Source organism: Mastomys coucha, unplaced genomic scaffold (assembly GCF_008632895.1).
Source record: "Mastomys coucha isolate ucsf_1 unplaced genomic scaffold, UCSF_Mcou_1 pScaffold23, whole genome shotgun sequence".
Classification (NCBI taxonomy): Eukaryota; Metazoa; Chordata; class Mammalia; order Rodentia; family Muridae; genus Mastomys; species Mastomys coucha.
The window spans coordinates 34,910,214-34,923,751 of NW_022196906.1; the positions used below are offsets into that span (position 1 = coordinate 34,910,214).

The 13,538-nt window shown below is 43.7% G+C and overlaps 1 protein-coding gene across 1 annotated transcript in view; it reads right to left on the bottom strand.

The window, feature by feature from the left end:
- The window catches only part of Crtam (cytotoxic and regulatory T cell molecule), a 29,801-nt gene extending 17,060 nt beyond the window's left edge, over positions 1–12,741 (bottom strand). The window contains exons 1-3 of the mRNA XM_031343721.1: positions 12,660–12,741; positions 3,652–3,792; positions 1,754–1,906 (exon numbers count right to left, since the gene is read on the bottom strand). Coding sequence (XP_031199581.1) covers positions 1,754–1,906; positions 3,652–3,792; positions 12,660–12,705 — 340 coding nt within the window. The 5' untranslated portion in view covers positions 12,706–12,741. The remainder of the gene's footprint in view (positions 1–1,753; positions 1,907–3,651; positions 3,793–12,659) is intronic.
- Positions 12,742–13,538: the final 797 nt, after the last annotated feature.

Here is a 13,538-nt window from a genome sequence, read left to right on the forward strand (position 1 = left end):
GCAGCAGTCTGGATGTGATGTAACAGGAGCTCATGTTTGGTTGCCAGCACATTAGGGAGACACTGTGACTTTCAGTCTCGTCTCTGTCACCAGCTAGCTGAAGAAACAGACAAATCCTCCAACTTCTTGGTGTATCGGCCTTAACACAAAGGAGTTGGCTTTTTAGCCCTAAACTTGTGTAAGTTTATGCAAATAAGGTCAAAGTGCATTTCTTAGGCTCTTCCTCACACCTAAAGAACATTTTTGTTCTCAAGGACCCTCTGGTCTTTTCATACTTCTGCCTGCCCCAGAAATCATTTTCAGCTGGGCACACTTCCTTTTTCCAATTCTACTTTTGTTTTCATGGAGGACTGCACTTGTGTGCATCTACTGAATCCATGCAGACACGGGGGAAGCATTGATTGAGTCTGGGCAGGCTCAGTATTATTTGTTGACACCACAGAGATGGGAAAGAGAGACCCTTCAAGGCTCTGATAGTCTGTCTGTGGACTTAGATGCTATGCTTTTAGTTAGAACATCCCTTCTCAACCCGGGGGTCACGACCCCTTTAGGGGTTGAACCCTTTCACAGGGCTCAGTTGCCTAAGACCATCAGAAAACACAGATATACATGCTACATTTTGTAACAGTAGCAAAGTTACAGTTATGAAGTAGCAATGAAAGTAATTTAGTGGTTGGGGGGGGTCACTAGGACGTATTAAATGGTTGCAGCATTAGGGCTGTTGAGCGCTGCTGAGTTAGAAGAGCCTGCAGTGGGACTCAGAATGATGGCTCAGGGTAGAGCATGTGCTCACCATGCTCAAAGCTCTGAGTTCAAGCCTTAGTAACATCACAAGAAAAGCAGAAATGACCCCGTACTGAGCGTTAGGATAGGCAGTGTGTACGGTGTTATAGCAGCCCAGAAGCTGTCTTAACTAGCCAGGATGGCTGCGGATGTTGCCCAGTGGTAGAAATAAACAGTTGGCAAACTCCTTGAGGGCAGAGATCATGCCTGTGTCATTGATTCTCTAGAGTCTCGCAGCCAATAAAATACAAATATTACTTCTGTGTAGTTTCCTGAAAACGGAACCTAGTGGATGCCCAAGCAAATGTATTGATTTACTTTTGAATCTAGAGCTTGCCACACACACACACACACACACACACACACACACACACAATGGTCTCTTTAGTTTTCTTTCAATAAAAGATGGCAGACATGCCCTCAGAAGCTCCTGTTACAGGTAAAACTTTTTAAATTAAAATGCTAAGTTTAAGAATGGGACATTGTGGAACTAGAGGGATGGCTCAGTGGATAAGAGAGACTTTGGGACCTGTGTTTGGTTTGTACCATCCATGTTGGGTAGCTCACAGTCACCCATCAGCTCCCCTGGAACTGTTTGGTTGTTTGGGCTTCTTCTGGCTTGTCTGGGCACCCGGACTTTATCCTCACACAGACACAGACACGTAATTAAAAATTAAAATAAATCTTATAAGTGATTCGTTGTAACTTTAAGTGGGCTAGGGGAGGTGGCCCAACAGACCAAAGTTCATGATACCAAGTCTGAGTTCAATCCCCAAGATCTATAGGGTGGGAGGAAGGAATGGGCTCCTGTGAGTTATCCTCTGACTTGCGTGGCAGCCCCGTGGCAATGCTAATCCTCGAATACGTTTTTTAAAATATAAACAAACAAACAAACAAACAAATAAATAAATGGCGCGTTTTGTCCATCAGTGTATCACGTCCATGGGGAGTTACCCTGCTGGGAACATACCTAACACGGTCACTCTCACTTGTTTCGTCTTCACGGAACTCCCGTAATGTAAGCACGTATACACACCTTCCTCTCGTAGAGTTACATTGGACACACTAATGGAGAGCTGTGTAGCTGAATGGTGAAGAAGCTGGTATTTGGAACTTTTTAAAGCTGTACAAGAGGCAAAAAGAAGCTGTTACGAGGAAAACTGGCTCACAGGAGAACCTGCCTCTGCCTCCCAGTGCCCAGATTAAAAGGATGTGCCCCAACACCTGGGTTCCATTGCTTTAATGAATGCCCTGCTGTGATTTGCTTCTTTGAAGCCTGATGTGCCGAGGTTTGTCTTGTCACAACACATGTCAGGAGTAGAAGAGAAGTGTGCCAGCTGAGTGCCTTCAATTTTTAATTTTAAAAAATGTTTATTACTATTTGAGGATTCCTGTGGATTGTGACAGAGTCCTTCCAGGGATTTTGGCCACTAGTCCAAAAAAAGCAAGTTCAGATAGCGCTAACCCAACATGGAGGGTTCCTCTTCATTTTATTTTACCTACTGACCTGGGAATTTCACATAAGGGAAAAGATTCCTGGGCAACGCAGAGGCTCCGGAAAGAATGAGTTTGTTGATTTACTTTTTCATCTGTTAAAGGTGCATAATTTGCACAACGTAAACAGAGTTAAAACTCGGATGGGTTAAGGCCCGAGGATGCCTGCACCTCTTGAGACCTGATGTCTCTTGAGCTAGCCCTCTGGGTTTTCAGCCTCATCTTTACTGGCAATGCGACCAAGAGCTCTTGGTTGTGGTGCTGCAGTGAGAGGCAGGATGTTTAGTATATGCCTGGTCGCTATCTTCCAGATCCCAGAATAGAAATCCCTATGTGGTAGATCCCAACAATTCTCAGACACTACCAAATGCCAGCCAGAGGGTGTGACTCCAGCTGGTGAGTCTCCCATGGGCTTTAAGGAAGGAAGGGGTTTTGCTGATGAAACCTCATGATGTCTAACTTCTCATTCTCCCGAAGAGAAACAACAGAACAAGAGTTTTTGAAAGAACTATACCTACTCAAAGTTCACTTCTCTACAACTTTTCTCAGCTTGTTTCTAGTCTGTTGGACTGTACTATTAACAGCTGGTAAAGCTTGTGACTATCTATTTGACTATTTTATATTTACTGTATCCATTAAACAGTATTGACAAAGCATATCTATAGGGGAGGGGCTGTGTGAACATAAACGGACTTTGATGGTTCTGGTTTTCTCAAGTACTTGACATCTAAGGGTATTAGAGATATCTAATGGCCTCATTATGAAAGTCTTTGGTAAATTCCTGTCCATGGTCTAAGCAATGGGTGAAGTTTGTCCCTTTCTCTCTATCTCAAGCATGCACCAAACACTTTATATGTGACCTGGAGAAAGACCTGGCTGTCCCCATGACTACTGTACATCCTGTCAATGGCCACTGACTAGAAATCTTGGTCTGCAGTCCAACAAGGGAAGACGAGGTGCTTGGTAATGTGACTTTGCAGTTGGCTCTAGACAGGAGGTGATATGTCAGCGCCACCAAGAAAGTCCACCAGGGCAGCCTGCTGCCTGCCTATGGCTTTGCTGTGGGTGTTTCCTGGTCACTGAGAGTCAAAAAGTGATGTGGGGGTGGGATGTTGGCGTGGAAAAGCACTTTGTAATGCAAGCCCCCATAAACAACCTTTCTAATGGGGTTTCCATTTCAGACTTCCTGTCTCCCCCTAAAGCAGCCCCGTGTCATATAACAGGCTTCTGAGGTGTGAGTCACGTGGAACAGTGGGTGGCCTGAGCCCACCCTTTCGGTGACTCATGTGGACCTTCTGTCCCACTAACCTGCCCCTGTTGGAAATCCCTTAGGTTGAGGTTTGTCATTTTCTTTCTCCCCACAACTCCACTTACCAGGATGCTGATTTAAAAAAATGGTGAACCCTGAGGGGGCCAGCCACTGGAGAGAGGCATTTTTTGTCAGAGAAGTCACACACGTTAGGGTGAGGGTCCGGCCTTCCTCTACCACGATGGTCTCCATGTTCAGAAAGGCTGCTGTGGAGGGAGAGGTCCGGGAAGGTCAGTCAGTGTGCATATGTGAATGAGGTGGGGAGGGAAGAAGATGAGCTGCAAAGTCACTCAGTTCTCTCCTTCTGCCAAGCGAGCCCCGTGATTGAATTCAGCTTGTTAAACCTGGTAGCAAGTGCCCTGGCAGCAAAGGCCATCACCCAGCCCCAAAGAAGAGATCTGCTGCTCAGTTTACAGATGAGCGACCCCATCTGGCTCAAGGTCACAGAGGTCATGGGACGGGAATCAGGGTGTAGACTTCAGTCCATACCTCGGTAGCTACATAGACCTATCATAGTGATGCACCCCCTGAACACAGTATTCATGGGCTCAGTTTATAAAATGGGTGATTTGCAAGTTCAAGTATTATATGGCCTGTCTATGAGCCTGTGTGTGTGTGTGTGTGTGTGTGTGTGTGTGTGTGTATTGGGGGTGGTGGTGGATTGCAGTTCCTGATATTATTGAGTGGTAAAGTGCTCTTTAGCAATGGAGAAGCCCCAGGTTGAACCCCTGCTCTCTCCCTCTCCCTCTCCCTCTCCCTCTCCCTCTCCCTCTTCCTCTCCCTCCCTCTCTCTCTCTCTCTCTCTCTCTCTCACACACACACACACACACACACAGAGGCATACACACAGACACATAAACAGATACAAATACATACACACACAGACAGACAAACAAATAGATATACATGCACAGACACACACACACACACAAGTCATCCATGGTGCTTTGGTGACTTTGGGGGCCTGTTGGTCACTGGAGTAGATAAATCCGCCCCAGGTAGCTTCTACCACATAGGGATTTCTCTAGCAAATATATGAGTCCAATTTCTCTGAATCACATCCTGCCTCCAGAGAATGATGAACTGACTCTGAGCAGTGACAAATTTATTGTCCCAGAGAGAAAATAAAGGAAGAATAAACTTGTTTTTTACTGAATTGGCACATTTATCAGCACTGCTTCACATTTTAAAGGAAATTGTTTTTCTTTGGTATAATATAGTTCTTACCCAGGATGGTATAAAAACTATCAACCAGAAGAACACTATACTTATAAATTATGAACAGCAAATGTTTTACAGCCCTATCTTCAACCTAAAAAAGAAAAAAAGGAAGGAAGTTTATTTATTTTTGATATATACACTGTGAAAAGAATCTTTTTTCCCCCAATGTCTCATGTAGCTCAGGCTAGCCTTGAATTCACTAGACAGCCCAAGCTGGCACTGAACTTCTGATCCTCTTGCCTCAGCCGCCCAAGTGTTGGGGTCACAGACATGAGCCACCATACCCAGCATCCTTGAGATAACATTTAAGAACCAGGAAAAATGCTATGGAAGGATTCCCACATGCTGAGGGTTCACTTAGTAGAGCCAATGTTTGTGCATCCCAGACCTAGCGCTTAATCTCCACGTAGGTTGTAGCAATAATAACTCAGAAATGTTTATGTTGCATTCACACTGACTTTCACGGAAAAAATAGTTTGTTTTAGTTCTAATTGGCAAACATCTGTACCATCCGCCAATGTGGACAAATGACCACGAGACATTGGGGAGGCTGGAGAGATGGCTTGCCGTGGCATCATGGAGATCTGAGCTCAGACCCCAGCACCCATGGAAAATGTACAAGTGTAGAGTACTCCTCTCCAATCTCAGTGCTGTGGAGGTGGAGACAGGAGGACCCTGGGCCTCGCTGGCCAGCCAGTCTAGCAGAAGAGATGAGCTCCAGGTTCAATGAAAGATCCTGTCTCCAAAGAAGAAAAAAAAAAAAAAGTAGACCAATGTCGAATACACTCAGTGTTCACCTCTGGCTTACACACACATGTACATATCCCCATACAAATATGTGTACACACATACTTAACTATGTGCATGCACACACACACAGACAGAGACAGAGGGAGACAGAGATAGACAGAGACAGAGACAGAGACAGAGAGAGATTGATTGATTGATTTGTGGAGCTGATGAGGCCTAAGACGTGCCTAGCATGCCACAGGTCTTGGCTTCAATTACTAACTAACTAAATAACTAAGTAATAAAAACATTTATGTTTTCAGAAAAACAGGGAATGATGTCTCTTGCCAGAATTCTGCTTGGGTTTCCTCCTGGGAAATAATTTCATGCTCATGAATTAAATAGAGTCAGGAGACTCTTACAATGTCTTTAGATCATAACAAATGGTATTGTGGCTTTTTAGCACCAGCGAAAGCATTCTTCACCCTAAAATGGGTAGTAGTTGTTCTTGCTGCTGAGAATTTAGTATGTGGCTGCTGGTCAGCCTGGCCACATCTGTTGGTGCCACAGATGCACATGGTGATGGAAGTTGAACTATCTCACCACTCCTTGTTCTGGGCTTTACCGATCTTATGCTGGCCCCATGTTTGGTCCTGCAACAGGAAACTGATGTAGAAAGGAAGACTAGTCCATGGTAAAGCCACAGGCCCACCCAGCTTTGCTCTTAACTGTCACATTTAAAACTTTACTCAGGATGCCTAGGTCTGCCGAAAGATGAAAGAGGAAGACGCTGTGCCGAGTCTGGAGAGAGAAGCCCTCCAAGGAATAGACATTCTCAGACCTCTAAGCATTGTGGGAAGCTCACCGGGAAGTTTATCTGTCTTCTCACTTTTCTTTCACCTAACTTTGGAGTCAAACTTTCACCTGTTGTCAGAGCAACGAGGTGCTGGGTTTTTTTTTTCTTACCACTTCCTCTCCATAGATGCCGAAGCTATACTGACAGTATTCTCTCTCACCCTTAACTTTTCTCAAGCCCCACATCCACGCACCAGCTTCCCACTTCTCCCTGTTTATGCTCTTTTTTGGGGGGTGAGGAGGGGGGACGGTCGGGTCCAGGTGTCCAGATAGTTCAGTCCTACACGGAGTTCGGCACTGAATGACTGTAAGGTCTCACCATCTACTTAAGTCCTGTTGAATGTGTAGGTTACTGGCTTCTGCACTTTGTTATCTCAGTAACTGGGTGCATGCAGCCACCAATGGCCATGTGTTATGATGCCTTTATTTGAACCCATTTCTTATGGTCTGTGTTAGATTTCGTCACTGTGCAAATGCCACAAAGTACACTTATTTTTACAGTGCTGAAGGTCATCCTGTGGTGCTGACTTTTTTCTTTGTTTCTTGTCCTTTCTTTTAAAAAAAATACATCTATCTATCTATCTATCTATCTATCTATCTATCTATCTAACCATCCATCCATCACCTGTCTGTCTATCCATCATCTATAGAGCTATTTATCTATCTATCCATCTATCTATCTGTCAATCCCTGTGTGTTTCTGTATGGATGTCAGTGAGTACACCATAGTGTTCATGTGGAGATCAGAGAACAACTTGTGGGAGTTGGTTCTCTCCTTTCACCGTGTGGATTGTTGGGATCCACATCATGTCAGAAGTCTTGGCAGCAAGTGCCTTAAACCTACTGAGCCATCTCACAGGCCCCTTCTTTCCCTTTTATCCACTGTACTTTATATTTACACAAACTTGGAGAGTGTGACTTGCTACATACTCAGACTGTATGGTAATCTTGTGGGGCCGGCCATAGTGTGTGATGTATACTGCAGACCAAGCCAGCCCTGTATCATGCATGGCTGTATAAGAATGGAACCTGGGCTCTTCTTCATCTCTTTCCTCATGTAGTTAATCTAATAGTCCTGGACTTGGAAGATGGCTCAGTGGGTAAGAGCACATGCTCTGCAAGCATGAGGACCTGAGTTCAAATCCCTGGCACACACATAAAAAACAAAAGCCAGGCATGTCTCTGTGTGGTCTGTGTGTGTTTGTAACATGTCTCTCTGTGTCCAGTTATGTCCCATGCCCATGTCTCTCCATGTCTGGTAGTAATCTGGACCTTCCCTGTCTTTCCATGTCCAGTTGGAACCAGGATCTGCCCTGTTCCCTGTGTCTCTCCATGTCTTATTGGAATCTGTGATCTCTACTGTCCCCTGTGTCTCTCCTGCTCTCAGAACAAATACAGATATGCCACAGGCTCAACTCCGCTGTTTTATTACATTAGCTAATGTGGTTACTAGCTACAACATCCCAGACATTTGACCAGCCTTTCCTTTCTCCTAAGCACTGATTTAGTCAACCCACTCTTCCTTCTCCTACCACTGAGGTGGCCTTGGTTGAGGCTCCACTGCTTCTTGCTGGACCATTACAGCAACCATCTTTGGGAATGGCAAAATTTTAAAGACATTATGCTTCTTCCTTCATTTAAAATATCTCCTAGTGCTGGAGAGATGGCTCATTCACATCACCTACAAGTGGCTCACGACGGTCTGTAACTCCAGTTCCAAGGATGCCAATGTCCTTTGGCTTCTGGGGACACCAGGAATGCATCCAGGTATACAGGCATACATGCAGACAAAATACCCACACTCTTCAAATAAAATAAAAATAATAATTAAAGAAGAGCATTATTATTCTTTCAGAGAGCCCAAGTTCAGTTCCCAGTACCCATATCTAGTAGTTAACAGCTGTTGATAACTCTAGCTCCAGGTGGGCCTGACACTTCTGATCTTCACTGGCACCTGCACCCAATGCCCACACCCTACATTCATATGAATTTTAATGAAAAATAAGTAATAATTAAAAGTATTTCCTATGGCTCCTATTATATGTAGGAATCCGGCTAACATTTCTGATGATTTTTCTCTCACATCTCACTGGATGATGCTCCTCCCAAATATTCCATGTGAAGGGATACTTGCTGGATCCTGGCTGCAAAGCCACCATTGCCCGACTGTTCTTGTCTCCTCCAAGACTCTCCTTCAGGAAACTCAACCCCATAGGTTGCAACTTTTGCCAAAACTTCCAAGTAGAAGGCTGCGAGCCCTGCTTGGTGGTAAAAGCGTGTGCTGAGCATAAGGATGGGTGTTTGGATTCTTAGAGCCCACAGGAATACTTGGTAGCTCGTTTGCAATTCCCACACTCAGGGGGAAGAGACAGATCCTGGAGCAAGCTGGCTAGTGAGGCTAAACAAGTTGGCAAGCTCTAGGTTTGATGGAGAGGCCCTGCCTCAAAATGAATACCTAGAGAGTGATCAAGGAAGATTCTCAATATCAAACTTGGGCTTCCACACACATGCACAGACATTGCTGCACACACATGTACATACAAATACACATGGGCATGCACACCACACATACACAGAAAAACAAACTTGAAAATAGGCCTACACTTCCTTCCCTACCAACCGCCCTGCTCTCTTTTCTAGAGACCCGAAGGCTTTGAATGGTTTTGGTGACAGCACTTAATAAGTTCCTTTGCACATGTGTGGTTTCAGGTGCTTCTCATTGGTGGGTTGGTTACAAATGGCTGGAAGTGGGGTGACTGGAATGACCATGGCATCCATTCACTATACATTCTCAGGGACTAGAACAAAGTTAGGTTTATAAGATATTAGTTGAATTAGTGGGCAAATGAGACAAATGTAAATCTTCAGAGGTAAGTACTTTAATGGAACTCTAATTTTCCTCTGTGATTGTGACATCTAACAATAGAGTCTGGAACTGGAACTCAAGTAAAGCTAAATACATAGCGAATTCTCAGACTGGAGCCCTGTTTCCATGGCTCTTGTGCAGACTTAGGCAGAAATGCACTTCAGTGAAGATCATTACAAAAAGAGACTTTGTGTTATTTTTAGAACAGGCAGAGAAAACTACAGATGTGCAAATAAATTATACTTGTCAAAATCAAATCATTTTCCAGATTGTCACAAAGAGGCTGACTTGATGCAAGAGAACGAAGGCATTCTCTGGTTTGCAGAGGCCCTATCTTCAGGCAGCTACAGAAGAGGGTCGGAATTCTGCCTGGGTCAGCCTTTTCATTGTCTATAGTGTAAGTGAGAGGAGAATGACTTTTGGAAAGAAAAAAAATCAGACTCATTTGTGTTATATTGTATCCATCCTAGAGAGTTTTCATTCCAGGAGCCTTGAAAGATGGGTGTGGTTCAAGATCGTGAAATTCTTTTGTCTGCAAATCTCTGGCAGCCTTAGAAACCACCACAGTTATTTTCCTACTGCCTCATTTGCTAAAGGCAGTTGACAATTTACAGCTGCGCCAAAGTTGATATTTTGTTGCCTTCATGTTGGCAAGAAAGCAGCACGCCCAGCTCCTGCCCACACGGGACTCTGAGGGGCCCAGTGCAGGTGTAGGTCAATGTGAGCAGCAGCTCTTCAAACACCACTGACCTCCTGCTTCCTCAGCATGCATGAATTTTCAGTTTGGGATCTCTCAATGTTGAATCTTTCAGCGTCTAAGTCATTACAACTCTCTGAGTTTTTGTCCACCTTAAGTTTCCCGGCTGGAGAGTTAGCTCAGCAGTTAAGAGAGCACTGCTCTTGCAGAGGACCTTAGCTTGATTGCCAGCACAGCAGCAGGTGGCTCGTAAACACCTGTGACTCCAGCTCCAAGGGAACCTGGTGGCTCTGGCCTCAGCAGGCACCAGCACACGCATTCACACACTCCCACACAGACCTGTATGTGTATATACACGTACTTAAAAAGAACAAAAGAAATACTTAAAAACAATGTACTTTCCATAATATCCCAATGTTGCATGTGTGTGTATAGACACACACAAACACACACACACACACACACACACACACACAAATTGAAGGTTCCATGAGAGCTAATGTTTACTGGGTTCCTCATAGGCTGATATTTACTTTCTCTTTACTGGATGTGAAAACCTGTCAGGTTAGTTAACTTCCTCTAACCTCAGTGTTGCTCCTGCACAGATTGAAGATATCAATATCTACCTTGGCATTTTCTCTAGGAATAAGTGTACTTAACAATTTGTCCAGCATTGTGCATGACACGATAAATATTTTTTCTCTCCATATAATCACAAGCAAGTTGCATATTCTAGTAGACTTGCTTAAGCTTGTCTTTTTGTTTTCTTATTTTTTGAGGCAGGGTCTTGCATTGTGTTTACTTAAGTCCACTGTGTAGCCTAGACTGGTCTTGAACTCATGGCGATCGCCCTGTTCTAAATGCTGATGTTCCAGAGGTGCACTGTTGTTTGCTCAGATTTGATTTATCTTAAGATAGGGTTATTTTGTTTTAGCTGTTTATTTAAAAATCTCATGGGACTTTTTTTTTTTAATATGGGAAAAGTTTGAAGGATAAAAAAAATTAAGGTCAGTTGAAGGCTTTAAATCTTGGAGGAACTGAAATCATATTAATTTTGGCCATCTAAAGGCACTCTTTCAGAGTGTATTAGCTGCTCTTTAAGCTACTTACTGAAGAAACTAATGTCACTCATTACCAAAATGGAATCCTTGTTAAGTGCCTCAGGGTACAGGGAGCAGAAAGGAAGGCACTAATTGACATATAGAGCTCAGGGAACTGAAAAACTATGTAAAATAAAAAATCTTGCCAGCTCCCCCACCTCAAATAGCGTCCCTTAGTTGCCATTCTGAAATGAACACAAATGAGAGGGGCAGGTGTGTTTCCTGACATAGAGTAGGAGAGTCACTATTTGGAAACAAACAAGCATTTGAAGCTGAGCAGTGGCTCTGTATGTGGTCCCTCCGTATATGTGTGACACAAGGACCATCAAAAACTTGGGACACCAAGAAATGATCCTTCACTCTTCTCCTACACTTGTGTAGGAATAATTTTACCTAAGCTTAAAAGGTCACTGTATCGTTCCCTAATTTTCATAATGTGACAGTAGAATTAAGCTCTAAAAACCAAATTATAGTAAGATGTGAAATATAACTGATTTCTACAAAGTAAGTAGCTTTCAGGGCTGGAGAGATGGCTCAGTGGTTAAGAGTACTTGTTGCTCTGGCAGAGGACTCTGGCTCATTCCCAGCACCTACACGGCAGCTCATGGCCATCTGTATAACTCTAGTTCCAAAAGATCCAACTTCCTCCTCTGACCCCCTTGGACAGCACATACACATGGCACACATACCTGGACAGGCACAGTACTCATATACATAGATAATAAACAAATGCTTAAAAGTAAAGAGTTTTCACTAGGTTCTTATTCCTCTGAACTAAGTTGGAATTGATTAATACCTCATTACTTCCAAAGAGTTTATACATTGTTTGAGATATTATTATAATGAGGAGTTTGACAGGTCAAACATTTATTAACATCCTCATCTAAAGATGAAAAAAACTAAATCAGGCAGGGCAGTGGTGGCGTATGCCTTTAATCCCCGCACTTGGGAGGCAGAGGTAGGTGGATTTCTGAGTTCGAGGCCAGCCTGGTCTACAAAATGAGTTCCAGGACAGCCAGGGCTATACAGAGAAACCCTGTCTTGAAAAACAAAACAAAACAAAAAAAACCAAAACAAAACAAAAACTGAATCAGATGGCAGCGGTGGTACACGCCTTTGATCCCAGTATTGGGGAGGCAGAGTTAGGTGGATCTCTGTGAGTTTGAGGCCAGTCTGGTCTATAGAATGAGTTCCAGGATGGCCAGGGCTAAGAATAAAAAAACCCTGAATTTTAGAGAAATTAGGATATTTGACAAAGACTTGTACATCAAGGATATTTTGAAATCTGAAATGGATGTCCTTCAACTGAGAAACCTTCAAAAGAAAGACTTAGGAAGCTGGCTTCATTTCATCACAACAGATTCCACAGATGCACGCCATACTGTCCTGACACCCTCAAGAGAGATTCAATAAGAGATGGAAGAGACAGAGCAACTGCCCTTGGATGTGTGGGTTGAGTACAGCCAGAGAAGTATTAGTGAAGTTACCTGAGTTATCCTCTAGAGCAGGTCCTCCAAGAACACTCCAAGTTGGCTGACAGATAGGTTTAGCAAGAAAACCGTGAAGCCAGCCAAGCAAAACCACCTATTTGCTCTAAGTCCTTACCTTGTACCGGCACCCAGAACAGCAAACTGAGGGTTCCCCACCACATGCTGGCCGCGCTGAACGGAGGGAGTCTCTGACAGCTTCCTGTAGGTTCTAAAGTACACACAGGCTTTTGAAGGGAGGAGGCTGTAGCTCTGTGACCTTGCCTGTGTGTCACCTCCTCCACCTACTCTGAGCCCCCTCTTAGTTAGCTGCCCCTAAAACACCTCCTGGTGGAACATCTTGGGGGACCACCGGTGTCCTATCCATTGTGGAGAGGTGTGAATGAGGTGTTGGTGACAAACACTGCTCAGCCACAAGTGGGTAGTGATGGTAAGTGAACCGACTTTGAGGCTCTGGGGAAGTGAGAGGGTAGGAAAGATTAAAATGTCCCTGTCTGGACATTGATTTTAGTTTTTCTAGCTTATTAAGAAAATAATAGCTAGGTAATTTCTGTCCAACCTTATTGGATATTTTGTATTTCTGAGTTGGACAACAATTTCTAGTGGTTACTAGATATATTGATTCATTCATTCATTTTGAAATCTTCCCACTTATCTACTTATCTATCTCTCTGTCTACTTATTAATCTCCCCATCTGTCCACCCTCCCTCCCATCTCTCTATGTATCCAACGTCTCTTATATGCCTCACTAAGATGATCAGACATGACACAAAAATCCCTTCTCTGCTTGTTTGTTTTTAAGGAAAACGTGTTACAGTGAGAGTTTAAAATATGCACACAGACAATTTTGGCTCACTTCCCTCATTCACCGAGATCGACTGTTTCATTTGGACTCGGTTGTCATGTCTGATGGACTGGAGGCTGAATGGACTCTCCACTTGAGAAACACTATTATTTTTTTTTCAAAAAAATAATTTATTTTTATGTACTTGAGTG